The 17,977-nt window shown below is 49.5% G+C and overlaps 1 protein-coding gene across 4 annotated transcripts in view; it reads left to right on the forward strand.

The window, feature by feature from the left end:
* Positions 1-936: 936 nt before the first annotated feature.
* tfpi2 (tissue factor pathway inhibitor 2) overlaps positions 937-17,977 on the forward strand; it is a 217,740-nt gene continuing 200,699 nt past the window's right edge. For 3 of the 4 annotated variants that reach the window (XR_011593362.1, XR_011593361.1, XM_070881079.1), the window contains exon 1: positions 937-1,196. Coding sequence is in view for 2 of the 4 variants with exons in the window: in XM_070881079.1 (XP_070737180.1) it covers positions 989-1,196 (208 nt within the window). In the remaining 2 variants the exon portion in view is untranslated. The remainder of the gene's footprint in view (positions 1,197-17,977) is intronic. The other variant, XM_070881080.1, reaches the window with a different exon arrangement.

The following is a 17,977-nucleotide window of genomic DNA, read 5'->3' on the forward strand; positions in this document are numbered from 1 at the left end:
AAATAGGTCAGAGTGACCACAGCCATTGTGCACACCATGTGCTCGACAGAGATTCTACCGTTGAGTGGGGCCAGCGGCCGGGGGGAGGCTACAGCGTTGTTGGAGGAAGGAAAGCCAGGACGTCGCCGGAGGGATGAAGGCCAGGATATCGCCGGTGGAGTGAAGGCCCTACTGTCGCTGGAGGAAGGTAGGCCCCTATGTCGCCGGAGGGATGAAGGCCAGGCCGTCGCCAGAGGGATGAAGGCCAGGATATCGCCGGAGGGATGAAGGCCAGGATATCGCCGGTGGAGTGAAGGCCCTGCTGTCGCTGGAGGAAGATAGGCCCCGATGTCGCCGGAGGGATAAAGGCCAGGCTGTTGCTGGAGGGATGAAGGCCAGGCTGTCACCGGAGGGATGAAGGCCAGGACATCGCCGGGGGAATGAAGGCCAGGCTGTCACCGGTGGGAGGCAGGCCTGGACGTCACCGGAGTGAAGGCTCGTGCGTGAGGTAGGCCCAAACCTGTATTTGAAGCTGGTCAGAGGCTCACCGCCGTTGAGATCGCTGGGGGTCGGTTGGAGCAGCTGAGTCAGTCAGTGGGGAGTGAGAAGCGAGGGTCCAGCTGGAGGAACTTGGCAGCAGGGAGGTGATAATGGATGGGATGATGGATGAGATAGCAGCTCCCTAGGGAGCTCTTCCCCGAACAAACCTTTCTCTGCTACCATTCTCCACCTCTTTCCCACTCAAACCTCCCCCCCTCACTGTCAAACCCACTCTGGCCCTGAGTATTTTACCTACCCCTAAAACCCTAAAATCACGTGCTGCAAGGGCCCACTGCCCATCATCATGTATCATGTATCAGGGATAATAAATGTTGTGCAAGTTATATAGATCATCGATTGCACTTTATTTTGTATCCAAAAAAGTGACGTCATTGGTTTTCCAGTTGGAGTCACACTGGAGCATCTCAGAGCCGGACTGAGTGCAGTGGCCGGAAAGCCCGCTCTATAAATGTGGCACGACAGAGCTTCAAGTCAAGGAGTGAAGAGTCCGCTCGATTCTGCTGATCCAGTTCCGCCTGAAGTCCCGAGTCACAGCGAAGAATCGACAGCGGAATCAACGCAAGTCACTGGGTCCAACAAAATGATGGAGCTGACGCTTTTCACCATGATCTGCGGCATCTTCCTGGTGGCCCCACTGTCTGGCACGCCGCTGGAAGGTAACAGGTTTAAAATAATCCAGTGCGCTGAAGTTGACTTTTTTTCTTTAATTTATTTTCCTCAATAGCAATGATAAGAACATTTGTAACGTTACTGGAAACATTGTGACAAGGACCCAAAGTGACAAGCAAGTTTCAGAAGGTAAGTAACTGAATCTTAGTGGGGTGGTCAAGTTTATGACAGACTCCTGTGTTAACAGCAAAGATCTGCTGCTGGAGGGCTCGAATTTATCGTCAGCTTTGCTGGTAAAGCTCCAGAAATGAAACGTGGAGTGTTCTTTAGTGCTTATTTATAACAACAAAATGGTGAGACTTTACTTCTGTTTCATAGAACAATATGAGGATATCAAAGGACAGGCAGAATTAGTGAAGTTCAGCACCAGCACAGTTCTGCAAATCCGTTAAATTTACTCAGGATATTAGAGAAGGTTAAAGGCGGAAGAAAGTCAATGAACATTGTCCTTGAACTTACAGAAGAGATCATCTGAAGTATGCCTCAGAATCTGCTTAATCAGAGGTTGTGTTTGAGGCACAGTTTGGGCTAATTCTATTGGAATGAGTTCACACTTGGAGAAGATTTCCTGTTTGCTATCTGTAGTTTCTTCTATTGTGGTTAAAGTTTTCCTGCTTTTTCTTCACACTCCTGCTGGAATGATTTCCCCCATATCCTTTTTTGCTGTTTTTCACCCTGGTGTTGTTCAATAGTGTGTATTAAGTTTCCTGTATTGGAGACACTTTTCACAGTGTAAATGCAGCTTTAAACAGCCATAAACAATTGTTTATTAACACAAGTCATACACAACTACAGTTCCAAAACAAGTGTTCTACTCGGAACTCCTTCACGGCAGCCGAGCCGGGCAGAGGAAACGTTACAAGGACACCCTCAAAGCCTCCCTGATAAAGTGGCAGGCGGATGGGAACCAATGCAGGGAGACAGAGGGAAACAAAAAGGAGACAAAAGCAAAAGGCAGAAAGGAGATGATTAAAAGTGGAGGGCAGAGAAACCCAAGGCAAAAAACAAAAAGGGCCACTGAATATATAGGGGCTGCAGGAGGGGTCAAAACTAAAAATCATGGTTTAAAAACTGGTATTAAAACACTCCACCTAAACGCACGCAGCATTCGAAATAAAGTAAATGAGTTGACGGCACAAATCATTACAAATGGGTATGATTTGGTGGCCATTACAGAAACGTGGTTGCAGGGTGGCCAAGACTGGGAATTAAACATACAGGGGTATCTGACGATTCAGAAAGATAGACAAGAAGGGAAAGGAGGTGGGGTAGCTCTGTTAATAAAGGATGATATCAGGGCAGCTGTGAGAGACGATAGTGGCTCTAATGAACAAAATGTTGAATCATTGTGGGTGGAGATTAGAGATAGTAAGGGGAAAAGGTCACTGGTGGGCGTAGTTTATAGGCCCCCAAATAATAACTTTACGGTGGGGCGGGCAATAATCAAGGGAATAATGGAGGCATGTGAAAAAGGAATGGCAGTAATCATGGGAGACTTTAACCTACATATCGATTGGTCAAATCAAATCGCACGGGGTAGCCTGGAGGAGGAATTCATAGAATGCATACGGGATTGTTTCTTAGAACAGTATGTTACAGAACCTACAAGGGAGCAAGCTATCTTAGATCTGGTCCTGTGTAATGAGACAGGAATAATAAACGATCTCCGAGTAAAAAATCCTCTCGGAATGAGTGATCACAGTATGGTTGAATTTGTAATACAGATTGAGGGTGAGGAAGTATTGTCTCAAACGAGCATACTATGCTTGAACAAAGGGGACTACAGTGGGATGAGGGCAGAGTTGGCTAAAGTAGACTGGAAACACAGACTAAACGGTGGCACAATTGAGGAACAGTAGAGGACTTTTAAGGAGCTCTTTCATAGTGCTCAACAAAAATATATTCCAGTGAAAAAGAAGGGCGGTAAGAGAAGGGATAACCAGCCGTGGATAACCAAGGAAATAAAGGAGAGTATCAAATTAAAAACCAATGCGTATAAGGTGGCCAAGGTTAGGGGGAAACTAGAAGATTGGGAAAATTTTAAACAACAGCAAAGAATGACGAAGAAAGCAATAAAGAAAGGAAAGATAGATTACGAAAGTAAACTTGCGCAAAACATAAAAACAGACAGCAAAAGCTTTTACAGATATATAAAACGGAAAAGAGTGACTCAAGTAAATGTTGGTCCCTTAGAAGATGAGAAGGGGGATTTAATAATGGGAAATGTGGAAATGGCTGAGACCTTAAACAATTATTTTGCTTCGGTCTTCACAGTGGAAGACACAAAAACCATGCCAAAAATTGCTGGTCACAGGAATGTGGGAAGGGAGGACCTTGAGACAATCACTATCACTAGGGGGGTAGTGCCGGACAGGCTAATGGGACTTAAGGTAGACAAGCCCCTTGGTCCTGATGAAATGCATCCCAGTGTATTAAAATAGATGGCGGAAGTTATAGCAGATGCATTCGTTATAATCTACCAAAATTCTCTGGACAGCAGCTAATGTAACGCCTCTGTTTAAAAAGGGGGGCAGACAAAAGGCAGGTAACTATAGGCCGGTTCGTTTAACATCTGTAGTGGGGAAAATGCTTGAAACTATCATTAAGGAAGAAAAAGCGGGACATCTAGATAGGAATAGTGCAATCAAGCAGACGCAACATGGATTCATGAAGGGGAAATCATGTTTAACTAATTTACTGGAATTCTTTGAGGATATAACGTGCATGGTGGATAGAGGTGTACCGATGGATGTGTATTTAGATTTCCAAAAGGCATTCGATAAGGTGCCACACAAAAGGTTACTGCAGAAGATAAAGGTACGCGAAGTCAGAGGAAATGTATTCGTGTGGATAGAGAATTGGCTGGCTAACAGAAAGCAGAGAGTCGGGATAAATAGGTCCTTTTCGGGTTGGAAATCGGTGGTTAGTGTTGTGCCACAGGGATCGGTGCTGGGACCACAACTGTCTACAATATACATAGATGACCTGGAAGAAGGGACAGAGTGTAGTGTAACAAAATTTGCAGAAGACACAAAGATTAGTGGGAAAGGGCGTTGTGTAGAGGACACAGAGAGGCTGCAAAGAGATTTAGATAAGTTAAGCGAATGGGCTAAGGTTTGCCAGATGGAATACAATGTCGGAAAGTGTGAGGTCATCCACCTTGGGAAAAAAAACAGTAATAGGGAATATTATTTGAATGGGGAGAAATTACAACATGCTGCGGTGCAGAGGGACCTGGGGGTCCTTGTGCATGAATCCCAAAAAGTTAGTTTGCAGGTACAGCAGGTAATCAGGAAGGCGAATGGAATGTTGGCCTTCATTGCGAGAGGGATGGAGTACAAAAGCAGGGAGGTCCTGCTGCAACTGTATAGGGTATTGGTGAGGTCGCACCTGGAGTACTGCGTGCAGTTTTGGTCACCTTACTTAAGGAAGGATATACTAGCTTTGGAGGGGGTACAGAGACGATTCACTAGGCTGATTCTGGAGATGAGGGGGTAACCTTATGATGATAGATTGAGTAGACTGGGTCTTTATTCGTTGGAGTTCAGAAGGATGAGGGGTGATCTTATAGAAACATTTAAGATAATGAAAGGGATAGACAAGATCGAGGCAGAGAGGTTGTTTCTACTGGTCGGGGAGTCTAGAACTAGGGGGCACAGCCTCAAAATACGGGGGAGCCAATTTAAAACCGAGTTGAGAAGGAATTTCTTCTCCCAGAGGGTTGTGAATCTTTGGAATTCTCTGCCCAAGGAAGCAGTTGAGGCTAGCTCATTGAATGTATTCAAATCACAGATAGATAGATTTTTAACCAATAAGAGAATTAAGGGTTACGGGGAGCGGGCGGATAAGTGGAGCTGAGTCCACGGCCAGTTCAGCCATGATCTTGTTGAATGGTGGAGCAGGCTCGAGGGGCTAGATGGCCTACTCCTGTTCCTAATTCTTATGTTCTTATGTTTTTATCCCCTCCGACACCTGGGAGTCCCTGACCAAAGACCGCCCGAAGTGGCGGAAGGAGTGTGCGGCAAACCAGTCCCACCTACCCTTACCCTTAATGACGAATATCTGTCCCACCTGTTACAGGGACTGTGGCTCTCGTATTGGACTGTTCAACCATTTTAAGAGTGAAAGCAAATCTTACTCGATCCTTAGATGCTCTAATAATGACTCCACGAGGCAATGTGTTGTACTTGAACTGTAGTGACCTTAGTCCTTCCTTTGCTAACTCCAGAGTGAGGATCACACCTGGTGCTCTGCCTTTTATACTAGGCCAGGCACACCTGTACAGGTAACCTACAAGTCTCCCAGTGCTATGCCCTCTGGTGGCACACCTTGTGATTGTACCAACAGTAGCCATGTCGGATACATGACAGAGGGACAGCCTATGATGGTTATTCATAAACATCATCATCATCGGCAGTCCCTCGAAATCAAGGAAGACTTGCTTCCACTTCTAAAGTGAATTTTTTGGTGGCTGAACAGTCCAACACGAGAGCCACAGACCCTGTCACAGGTGGGACAGATATTCGCTCTGGGGAAGGGGAGGGTGGCACTGATTTACCACACACTCCTTCCGCTACCTGTGCCTGACCTCTTCACACTCGCAGCGTTGAGATTCGAGGAGCTCAACGCCCTCCCAGATACACTTTCTCCACCTAGGACGGTCTTCGGTCAGGGTCTCCCAAGTGTCAGTGATGATGTCGCACTTCACCAGGGAGGCTTTGAGGGTGTCCTTGTAACGTTTCTGCTGCCCACCTTTGGCTCATTTGCCATGAAGGAGCTCCACATAGCACAATTGCTTAGGGAGCCTCGTGTCTGGCATGCGAACTATGTGGCCTGCCCAGCGAAGCTGATCGAGAGTGGTTAGTGCTTCAATGCTGGGGATGTTAGCCTGGGCAAGGACACTGATGTTGGTGCGTCTGTCCTCCCAGGGAATTTGCAGGATCTTGCGGAGACATCGTTGGTGACATATCTCCAGCGATTTGAGGTGTCTTCTGTACATTATCCATGCCTCTGATCCATACAGGAGGGCGGGTATCACTACAGCTCTGTAGACCTGGTGGTAGATTTGAGGGCCTGGTCTTCGAACACTCTTTTCCTCAGGCGGCCGAAGCAGCACTGGCGCACTGGAGGCAATGGTGAATCTCCGCATCAATGTCTTTCTTTGTTGATATGAGGCTCCTGAGGTATGGAAAGTGGTCCACGTTGTTGAGGGCCGCTCCATGAATCTTGATGACTGGGGGCAGTGCTGTGCGGCGAGGACAGGCTGGTGGAGGACTTTTGTCTTCTGGATGTTAAGCATGAGGCCCATGCTTTCATATGCCTCGGGGAATACATCGACTATATCCTGGAGTTCAGCCTCAGAATGTGTGCAGAGGTAGGCGTCATCCGCTTACTGCAGCTCAACGACAGAGGTTTGGGTGATCTTGGACCTGCCCTGGAGGCGTCGTCGGTTAAACAGCTTCCCACTGGTTCTGTAGTTTAGTTCCACTCCAGTGGAGAGCTTGTTGACAGTGAGGTGGAGTATGGCAACGAGGAAGATTGAGAAGAGGGTTGGAGCGATGACGCAGTCCTGTTTGACCCCAGTCCGGATGTGGAATGGGTCTGTAATGGATCCATTGGTAAGGACCACGGCCTGCATGTCGTCATGGAGCAGGCGAAGGATGTTGACAAACCTTCGGGGGCATCCAAAACGGAGGAGGACGCTCCATAAGCCCTCACGATCGAGTGTCAAAGGCCTTTGTAAGACCGAAAAAGGCCATGTATAAGGACTGGCGCTGCTCCCTGCATTTTTTCTGCAGTTGCCGTGCTGCAAAGATCATGTCCGTTGTTCCCCGTAGGGGATGAAATCCACACACACACAAGGAATAAAGGGTTATTTAATTTACCAAAATGAGTATTAAATGCCCTGTTATAGAAAGAATGGCTTACATTTATATGGTATCTTTCACAACCTCAGGACATCCCAAAGCACTTTACTGCCATTAAGTACTTTTGAAGTGCAGCTAATTTGTCCACAAACACCAATGAGATCATGATCATATAATCTGTAAAATATAATCTGATGTTGGATGAGTGACAAATATTCACCAGATACTGGTGAGAACTCCAATGCTGTTCTTCGAATAAAGCAATGGGTTCTTTTATGGCCACCTGACAGGACAGACAGGGCCTTAATTTAATGTTTCATCTGAAACACGGCACCTCCAACAGTGCAGTGCTCCCTCAGTACTGCACTGGAGTGTTAGCCTAGATTTTATGCTAAGGTCTCGGGAATGGAACTTGAACACACAACCTTTTCACTCAGGTGAGAGTGCGATCACTGAGCCACAGCTGATACCTGTTTACACGAGATCTACACATATTTGTTTCATTTTTGCAGCTCAAATAGTCCAATGATCCCATTACGCAGCTATTTTGTTATGGTCACTCAGATGTAAAATGTTCAAGTGCTTAACTTTAAAGCTGAGTAGGGCTACAAAGCAGATTTGTGTCCAGATTGTATAAATGACAGATGTAACATTCTGCCATTTTCTGGGGTGAGGTGAGGATGTGGAGGCATTTCGACACGAGGATGAGGATTTTGAATTCAATTCATTTTGGAACGGGGAGCCAGTGGAGACTGGCAAAGACAGAGGTGACAGCACTGAACAGGTTGTGGGTGGCAAGAGTTTTGGGTGAGTTGTTATTTATATAGCATGGAGTGTGGGAGGGCGGTGAGGAAAGCATTGGAGAAATGGAACCTGGAAGTAGAAAATGTATGGATACATTTGTGAATAGATTTCCCATAGTTGGAGCTACTTGGTTTCAGCAGTATGTTTCTACTTTCAACAGTAACAGAATAAATAAAGCACAACATTTTGAACTTCAGAAGGCCATTATGACCCACAGAGTCGCATTATAATGAGGTCTCCCTGTGATTTTTAGTCAGACCTGCCTGATTCAGTTCATGTCTCAGCAAAATGTATCAAATTACCTACCAGAAATATCTTTTGATTTTTAGTATAAAAGGACATAAGGATGAATAGAGTATTGTTAGCCTTCATAATGCTAATCTTTTACTAATAGTTTGTTTAATACTTATCCAATCAGAACAAATGTGCAGCAAAGTCCATTTGGATTCTGCCATGGCCGCAGAAAATCTCCTGTTTAGCTGTGTCTCTGATTTCTGAAGAGTTCATATTTGTCTGGATTCTCTGCTCTGTCTTTTAAAGTGGATTATATTGATGTTCATTATACTTACTCCAAGTTAGAAGATGTTTTAATAATGCATCATTATTTTATTTATGAATCACTGTTGAAGTGGAAATGTGACTTGTTGCTTAAAGCCTTATGAATAGAGAAATTATTCCATTCGCAATCAATGTTGTGTGATTATGGTAAACCATCACAGAGCATTTGATTTTGATGTACCGAACACCTTTTAAGGCAGGTTGTTTTAGTACACACTATCTTTCACACTTCAGCAACAAAAGCAATTTTCATATCATGCTCCAGTTATTCTGTCACAACAGGTTGCCGAACTGTTTAGTTTTACCCAGCATTGTTTCGCCAGCTTGTCCCTCAAGTCCATGACCATATTTGTGTTGTGAGACTCACATGGAAGTCAGAACTTCCTTCAATTGAACATTGGAAAGACCACAGCTATCTTATTTAGCTTCTACAACTCTTGCCATAGGCTCCATCCATCCTGCTCCGAGCTACTATTTTAAAGCCCATATCATTCATCCCAAGATCACTTGCTTCCACCTCCACAGCCTTTGTCTGCTTTTAGCTAAAGCCTTCTGCTGCTGAAACCCTTATCCACACTTTCGTTATCTGCAGACTTGACTTCTGCAATGCCCTAATCATCAGCTTCTCATGTTCTACCTTTCACAAACTCTAACTTGCCCAGAACAGTGCTGCCTGCAGCAAGTTTTTCACTAAGGCCTTTTCACCCATCACCACCATCCTTGCTGACTTCCACTGTATTGAATTGAATTGAAAATCCTTGCCCTCTTTTACAAATCAATTCATGGCCTAGCCTCACCCTAACTCAGCAACCTCCTCCAGCCTAAGAGCATAGTCCACACCCTTCAATTTTCTGATTCTAGTCTTCTGTGCAATCCCTTGAACCCTTTTCAGTCTGTCATCAATGGCAGAGCCTTCAGCTGTCTCTGGCCTACTCTGGTAACTCCCTCCATAAACCTCTTTGCCTTGCTTCTTCTTTCTCCACCATTTAAAACCTCTTCAAAATGTATTTTATTGACCATACTTTTGGCCATTTCTCCTAACTCTTTCATTACTGCTTGGCATCGGTTTTATCGCTGTGATGTGCCTTAGAAAGTTTTCTGCATTAAAGGCGCTATATAAATGCAAGTAGTTGTTGTTACTTTATCAATTTGACCATCCACTTGTATACATCTTTATTAATATTTAGAAACAAAACTCTAGGCCCTTGAAATTATGCTGTGGAATTGTAGGTTAACATGATTGTCTGAAATTCCCCTCTCTGCTATTTAAAATAAATGGATTCATTAAAACCGCAAAAAAGATTAGAACCTATTATCCACCAGCTTAATTTCAAGGTGTACATATATAACAAATACTTTTGCCATTCCACATTTATGTTTAGAGTATTTTAATTAGAGATGATATTATTCCATCGCCATAGTTTATTGTCTATTTTCTCCCTTTTTCTGCTCTTCTGAAAACATTGACTGCCGCTGAGCTATGGTTTCACATGTGTCAGTCACCCTCCAGTACCTCGCCTGAGTAGTCATTTTTCATATGTGACCCTAGTCAGTGAACGTTGATGGGTCATTCAACCATAGAGGAGAAAAACATCACAAGCAAATTCAATCCAATCATGACCCAGATTCCACACACACGCACTATCTATCCAGAGTCACTGGTGGTGATCAGGAGTGGGAACCCTGCTGATTTTCTTCTTCACAGTTGTGGATGTTGAGGCAGTAATAGTGCACTTGTATACTAGCTAAGCCCAGCCACCACATTTGAGTTCTACATTCTGGAGGTACTTTTGTTAGCGAGTAATAGTTGGAATTTCCATTGTTTCTTGTTTCTAGGCAGTATGTGGCCGAAATTGGTGAAGACCAAGACCTGCCCAAGTGCCGCCCAAAGGACCGCCGATGGCTGCCGAGAGACCGGGTGGTACTTTGCCAGGAAGATTCCTATAAAGGAGGTGGCAGTACCGCCCGGCAGCAAAATACGGCGTCAATCTGGGCAACAGTGGGCGGGAGCACTCAATCTCAGTGGCAAATGAGCTTGCTGCCCAAGTGCCGCTGAGGATGGAGTTGGGCCCAGGGAGGGTGGAAGAGATGGAAATAAAAAGCATTACAAAAAAAAACACCAGAACACCTTCAGGGGACCCCATCCAGCTAAGTCGCTGTAAAAAAAGAATTTTTAAGATGTTCACTAACCTTTTTTTGCAGGTCTTCCATACTGTCGGGTTTAGACCTGCCTCCACACAGCGGTCCTTCCCCCTGCTGGCACCGGCTCCCGCTGACTCCCAGCTGCACCAATCCGGCAGCTCGGAGGGTGGGAGGTCACTTACGCTACTTGGCCGCCAGCAGCCGGCAGCGGTACTCCCCTCCTGCCCGCTCCAGCCCAAGTGGAAACTGGCACAGAGGGGAGACTGGAGGCAAAACGCGCCGGCAGTCGGTGGCAGTGGGTGGCAGTGGGCGGTAAAGCCACCAATTTTGGGGCCCAAGACTTCTGTTTACTAACTCGATTATCATGCAGTTTTACAAGTTAAATGCAACTACTTGTATTTTTCCAGACTACGAAGAATCCTGCCGAGAGCCTCTACTTGTAGGACACTGTAAAGCCTCGATGCCTAGATTTTATTACAACATTGCCACTCAGAAGTGTGAGAAGTTTACTTATGGTGGATGCGGCGGCAATGGAAATAACTTTTTCACTGAGGCAGGATGCTCATATATCTGCAAAAACATTAAAGGTAAGTTTTTATTCAAGCAGTTTTCCTGTTTAAGTAAGGTACAGCTTTGCCAAAAGGGCATATTCATTTGGGAAAAATAAAACTTGACAGGAAGGATGAGAGTTCTCTGTTTAAAAAAAAGTTGTAACTTATAAGTAGAAATTGCACTGTCAAAAATCACATGTAATTTAGATAAATTTATAAGATTGTAGGAAACAATCCATTTCACTGATTTAAGTGCACAAGCTGGTGCAAACCAGAGTTGCAATGGTCAGTGATCATGGTATGTATTGCACAGTTCAGCTCGTTTTATAATATTCCTGAAATTATTTAATTGTGTTAAATCAAAAAGGTGGAAGCTATTCCTGCACTAATTCTGTATATCTTGAATCTCAGCAGAATGAATCCAACATGCTATATCTGCTGACACTCAGGGGTGAATTTTAACCCCAAAAACAGGTGGTTTGGAGTCGGGTAAGATGTAAAAATCTTAAACCTGCCCCAACTCACCTCCAACCTGCCCACTTCCGGGTTTAACGGAGGTGGACAGGGGACGGGAAGCCAACTGCTCCAAAGAAGCTGGATGGCTATTTAAATGAGACTGGGAGCCTTTCATTTAACTTCCCACTTTAATATGGCTGGCCAGGTTTCCCAGGCCTCGGGAAACCCGGCAGCTCGAGGGTGGCGAGCACAGCTCCACGGAAAAAGTACGTGCTTTTACAGCACTGCTTGTGGGCCAGGAGGAGCAGAAGTGCTCCCCTTGGCCCCCCCAAGCTAACCTTCTTCCCTGGGATTGGAAGCCCCCCAACAGACCACCCCCCCCCATTTAAAGATGTCCTCCCGATCAGGAATCGAACCCCTCCCAGGATCGAGCACCTCTGATGTCGGGGTTCGAATCTCCCTCCCCACGGATTTGGGGAAATGATCCCCCCCCTCCCCCGGCGCCCTCCATGCTTCCAGTAGCAGCTACCAGCTCTTTGCTTGGGAATGTTCCCCGCTTGACTGGAAGCCAAGCCTGTCAATCAGGCTAACTTCCGAGTGGGGATCCTGTCAAAAATAATACGCAGGGAATATTGGGTTTCCCGTTCAAAACTCCCCAGCCCCCGCCCCCCGGCCCACCCTCTCGATTCGCAATAACAGCTCCTATCAATATCGGAGCCTCTTAGTCAAGACTGTAGCCCGGATTTTAACGTGAGGCCTGAGCCAATTTAACTTGGAAGTCTCCCAACAGACCCCCCCCCCATTTAAAGACGTCCCCCCTCAATCAGGCAGGACAGTGGTGGTGAGAGAATAGGCGAGTGTTGTCCGGGACCCCAGGTCTCCTGGTGACAACTTGGCACTCCTGCTCCTCCTGGTCCACAAACAAATGTTTTAAAAATAAATTTATCTTAAGGCTGAAAATGGCCCTTTCAATAAGCGGTGGTCATGAGGCGGTGTGGAAATGGCTGACGACTCTCCGTGGAGGGGACGTCATGTTAGAAATTACCCTTCCTCAGTAGCAGAGCGGTGTCTGGGACCCCCTCATGAAAATGCCCCGTACCTGATATTGCCCCGCGGGAGAGGTCCCGCCTCCAGCCGGTGCCCCCGACAGGTTTTGCTGTGGGTGCACTCTCTAAGGGTGGCCGAGCCGCCATTTCACAAAGGGGAGGGCGCACTGCCGCAGCCCCCATGTTGTTTTTTTTTCGGACGACTGTCGGGCTGGCCCGACAATTATGCCACTGGGCTCGGCTGGGCCGCCAACAGGCAGCCTGACACCCCCTCTTGGGTGCCAGGCTGCTGGCCCTGCCAGAACCCTCCCTGGTGGCCCAGTGGACACCACTGAAGTGGCTGCAGAGTTTGCAGTGGCTTTCCCCTTTAACTGAAGGGGAGAGACGATGATGTTATCAGCGATGCACTGATGACTGATCGGGCGGCAGACCCCCTGCAAGGCCACTTCTGCCCCTCACCCGACCGGAACACCGCACCACGGAGAAAAAAAACCAAAGTGCTGAATTTCTCCAGTATCTCGGCCCCATGGACTGCGACGGAGATAAACTTTAAAAAACAGCAGGTGCACCCTGTTTCGGCGAAGGGCAGTTTCTACCCCCTTATCTTTTCGCTGCTCTTCTGTTCCTGCCGCTCCTTCACAGCCGCTACTCCTGGCGAGATCAGCACTAAGTGCAGAACACAGCTGTCAGCAATTAAAATATAGTTGGGATGTGAATAACACGTGGGACATGTGGAACATTCTTTGTTCCAGTCCTACTCAGGTCCCCTCCCTCACCTCTTTTTCCGGTACATTGATGACACCAGTGCCATTTCCTGCTCTCGCCCTGAACTAGAAAATGTCATTCACTTTGCATCCAATTTCCACCCTTCCCTCACCTTCACATGGTCCATCTCCGACTCTTCCCTTGCCTTCCTCGACTTCTCCATCTCCATCCCTGGGGATAGGCTTTTGACCAGTATCCACTATAAGCCGACTGACTCCCACAGCTACCTGGACTGCACTTCCTCCCACCCCGCAGGCTGTAAGGTCTCTGTTCCTTTCTCCCAGTTTCCCCGTCTCTGTCGCATCTGCTCTGACGACACCACCTTTCACACTAATGTGGTTAACATGGCCCTCGACCATGTCCATTCTATTTCCTGCAGCTCTGCTCTCACCCCTTCCCCTCCCTCTCAGAACCACGACATGGTTCCCCTTGTCCTCACCTTTCACCCCACCAGCCTCCACGTTCAACAGATCATCCTCCGCTATTCCCGCCACCTCCAGCATGACCCCACCACCAATCACATCTTCCCCTCCCCTCTCAGCATTCCGAAGGGACTGCTCCCTCCGTGACACCCTGGTCCATTCTGCAGTCACCCCCAGCAGCCCCTCCCCTTCCCACGGCACCTTTCTGTGCAAGCGCAGGAGATGCAACACCTGCCCTTTCACCTCCTCCCTTCTCACTATCCAGGGCCTCAAATACTCCTTCCAGGTGAAACAACAAATTACTTGTACTTCTTTCAATTTAGTATACTGTATGTATTCGCTGCTCACGAGTGGTCGCCTCTACATTGGAGAGATCAAGCTTAGATTGGGTGACCGCTTTGCTGAACACCTCCGTTCAGTCCGCAAGTGTGACTCTGAGCTTCCGGTCGCCTGTCACTTTAATTCTCCATTCCGTTCCCACTCTGACCTCTCTGTCCTTGGACTTTTGTACTGTTCCAATGAAACTCAACGTAAGGTCGAGGAACAGCACCTCATCTTTCATTTAAGCACTTTACTACCTTCTGGACTCAACATTGAGTTCAACAATTTCAGGAGCATAGCTGCTGTCAATCTTTGGCTCCCTTAACTCCCCCCACCCTCCTCCCCCTAGAGCTGTTTCTTTCTATTTTTCTCCTTGTCTCTAATGGCAGCTGGTCATTATCTCACCATTCACATCCTATGTTGACTAATGTTTTTCTAAATCCTGGCATTACCATTTGAATTTGGGCCATCATCCCTTTTGTCTCTCTAATCTCTCCTGCCTTCCACCCTATCACAGACCTTCCCTTTTGTTCTTTCTTCCCCTCCCCCTTTCAGTGCTTGTTAAGAATCTGTTCTTTCTGAACACTCCCCAGTTCTGACGAAGGGGCATCGACCCGAAACGTTAACTCTGCTTCCTGTCCACAGATACTGTCTGACCTGCTGAGATTTCCAGCATTTTCTGTTTTTATTCCAGATTCCAGCATCTGCAGTATTTTGCTTTTGTATTATTGAACGCAGTAACTATTTGTATTAAGTCTCCCTTCTGCGCATGCGTGTCCTGAGAGTTAGGAGAAATATCACTAACTTCCCCCCTCCCCCCACCACGTTGCCTGCACTGAGCAGCCAAAGTCATCCGGTGAGCCTCCCACAGCGTGGAGCCCCGATCCTCCCCAAGCCCCGATCCTCCCCGAGCCCCGATCCGCCCCGATCCTCCCCGAGCCCCGATCCTCCCCAAGCCCCGATCCGCCCCGATCCTCCCCGAGCCCCGATCCTCCCCGAGCCCCGATCCGCCCCGATCCTCCCCGGGCCCCGATCCTCCCCGATCCTCCCCGAGCCCCGATCCTCCCCGAGCCCCTTTCCTCCCCGAGCCCCGATCCTCCCCAAGCCCCGATCCTCCCCGAGCCCCGAACCTCCCCGAGCCCCGATCCTCCCCGAGCCCCGATCCGCCCCGATCCTCCCCGAGCCCCGATCCTCCCCGATCCTCCCCGAGCCCCGATCCTCCCCGAGCCCCGAACCTCCCCGAGCCCCGATCCTCCCCGAGCCCCGATCCGCCCCAATCCTCCCCGAGCCCCGATCCGCCCCGAGCCCCGCAACCTCCCCAAGCCCCGATCCTCCCCGAGCCCCGAACCTCCCCGAGCCCCGATCCTCCCCGAGCCCCGATCCGCCCCGATCCTCCCCGAGCCCCGATCCGCCCCGATCCTCCCCGAGCCCCGATCCTCCCCGAGCCCCGAACCTCCCCGAGACCCGAACCTCCCCGAGCCCCGATCCTCCCCGAGCCCCGATCCACCCTGAGCCCCGATCCTCCCCGAGCCCCGATCCTCCCCGAGCCCCGATCCTCCCCGATCCTCTCCGAGCCCCGATCCTCCCCGAGCCCCGATCCTCCCCGAGCCCCGATCCTCCCCAAGCCCCGAACCTCCCCGAGCCCCGATCCTCCCCGAGCCCCGATCCTCCCCGATCCTCCCCGAGCCCCGATCCTCCCCGAGCCCCGAACCTCCCCGAGCCCCGATCCTCCCCGAGCCCCGATCCGCCCCGATCCTCCCCGAGCCCCGATCCGCCCCGAGCCCCGCAACCTCCCCGAACCCCGATCCTCCCTGAGCCCCAAACCTACCCGAGCCCCAAACCTACCCGAGCCCCGATCCTCCCCGAGCCCCGATCCTCCCCGAGCCCCGATCCTCCTCGAGCCCTGATCCTCCCCGAGCCCTGATCCTCCCTGAGCCCCGATATTCCCCGAGCCCCGAACCTCCCCGAGTCCCGATACTCCCCGAGCCCCGAACCTCCCCGAGCCCCGATCCACCCCGAGCCCTGATCCTCCCCGAGCCCTGATCCTCCCTGAGCCCCGACCCTCCCCGAACCCCGATCCTCCCCGAGCCCCGACCTCCCCGAGCCCCGAACCTCCCCGAGCCCCGATCCTCCCCGAACCCCGATCCTCCCCGAGCCCTGATCCTCCCCGAGCCCCGAACCTCCCTGAGCCCCGAACCTCCCCGAGCCCCGATCCTCCCCGAGCCCTGATCCTTCCTGAGCCCCGATCCTCCCCGAGCCCTGATCCTCCCCGAGCCCCAATCCTCCCTGAGCCCCGTTCCTCCCTGAGCCCCGATACTCCCTGAGCCCCGAACCTCCCCGAGCCCCGATCCTCCCCGAGCCCCGATCCACCCCAAGCCCCGATACTCCCCGAGCCCCGAACCTCCCCGAGCCCCGATACTCCCCGAGCCCCAAACCTCCCCGAGCCCCGATCCACCCCGAGCCCTGATCCTCTCCGAGCCCCGATCCTCCCCGAGCCCTGATCCTCCCCGAGCCCTCAACCTCCATGAGCCAGCAACCTCCCCGAGCCCCGCAACCTCCCCGAGCCCCGATCCTCCCCGAGCCCTGATCCTCCCCGAGCCCCGATCCTCCCCGAGCCCTCAACCTCCCTGAGCCCCGATCCTCCCCGAGCCCCGACCTCCCCGAGCCCCGAACCTCCCAGAGCCCCGATCCTCCCCGAGCCCCGATCCTCCCTGAACCCCGATCCTCCCCGAGCCCCGATCCTCCCCGAGCCCCGAACCTCCCCGAGCCCCGAACCTCCCCGAGCTCCGATCCTCCCCGAGCCCCGAGCTTGGTTGAAGAGGTATGTTTTATGGAGTGTCTTGAAGGAGGAAAGAGAGGTAAAAAGGGGAGGTTTAGGCAGGTAGTTCCAGAGCTTAGGGCCTAGGTAATAGAAGGCACATCCAACAGTGGTTGAGCGATTATAATCAGTGATGCTCAAGAGGGCAAAATTAGAGGAGCGCAGACATCTAAGGGGATTGTGGGGCAGGAGGAGATTACAGAGATAGGGAGGAGCGAAGCAATGGAGGGATTTGAAAACAAGGATGAGAATTTTGAAATCGAGGCATTGCTTAACTGAAAGCCAATGTAGGTCAGCGAGCACAGGGGTGATGGGTGAGCAGGACTTGGTGTGAGTTAAGACACGGGCAGCCGAGTTTTGGACCATCTCTGCTGGAAATCACAGCCGAGTGACGGGTCCCCAGGATGACTTTTTGTCTATGGGCATAATTCCAGAAATGTTTAATGGCCCAAAAAACAGTAAACAAGGTCACCTCAGATTCTTGAGGTATTTTTGCTCCACTTAACTCAGGGTGTTGGTATTATAAGCAATTACCGAATATTTTTGTTGCATTTTCAGTACAAAACTATGCTGATACTCTTTGTGATGCAAACTATCTCAACATAGGTTTCCTTTATGGGGTCATGATATGCCAAACAAGGAGCACTGCTAAGATTTATTTTTAACTCTTTTCCAGGCATTGATCTGCTCTAATAAAAACAGAACATTCTGGAAATACTCAGCAGATCAGGCAGCATCTGTAGAGAGAAAAATGGAGTTACCGTTTCAGGTCAAAGACCTTTCATCAGAATTGGAAAAATGTTGAGATGTAACAGGTTTTAAGCAAGTACAGAGGCAGGGAAAGGGGTGAAGAGGGGGAGGAGAACAAAAGGTCTGAGATAGGGTAGAAGACAGGAGAGATTAACTGACAAAAGGGATGATGATGCAAGGCGAAAGGGGAAGGAAATGGACAAATCAAGAAACAAAAGATGGGTGTAGAGGGGCTGTAAATGGGAATGCTCACTGCCCGAGATCCAAG

The sequence above is a fragment of the Pristiophorus japonicus genome, chromosome 5 (assembly GCF_044704955.1).
Source record: "Pristiophorus japonicus isolate sPriJap1 chromosome 5, sPriJap1.hap1, whole genome shotgun sequence".
Classification (NCBI taxonomy): domain Eukaryota; kingdom Metazoa; phylum Chordata; class Chondrichthyes; family Pristiophoridae; genus Pristiophorus; species Pristiophorus japonicus.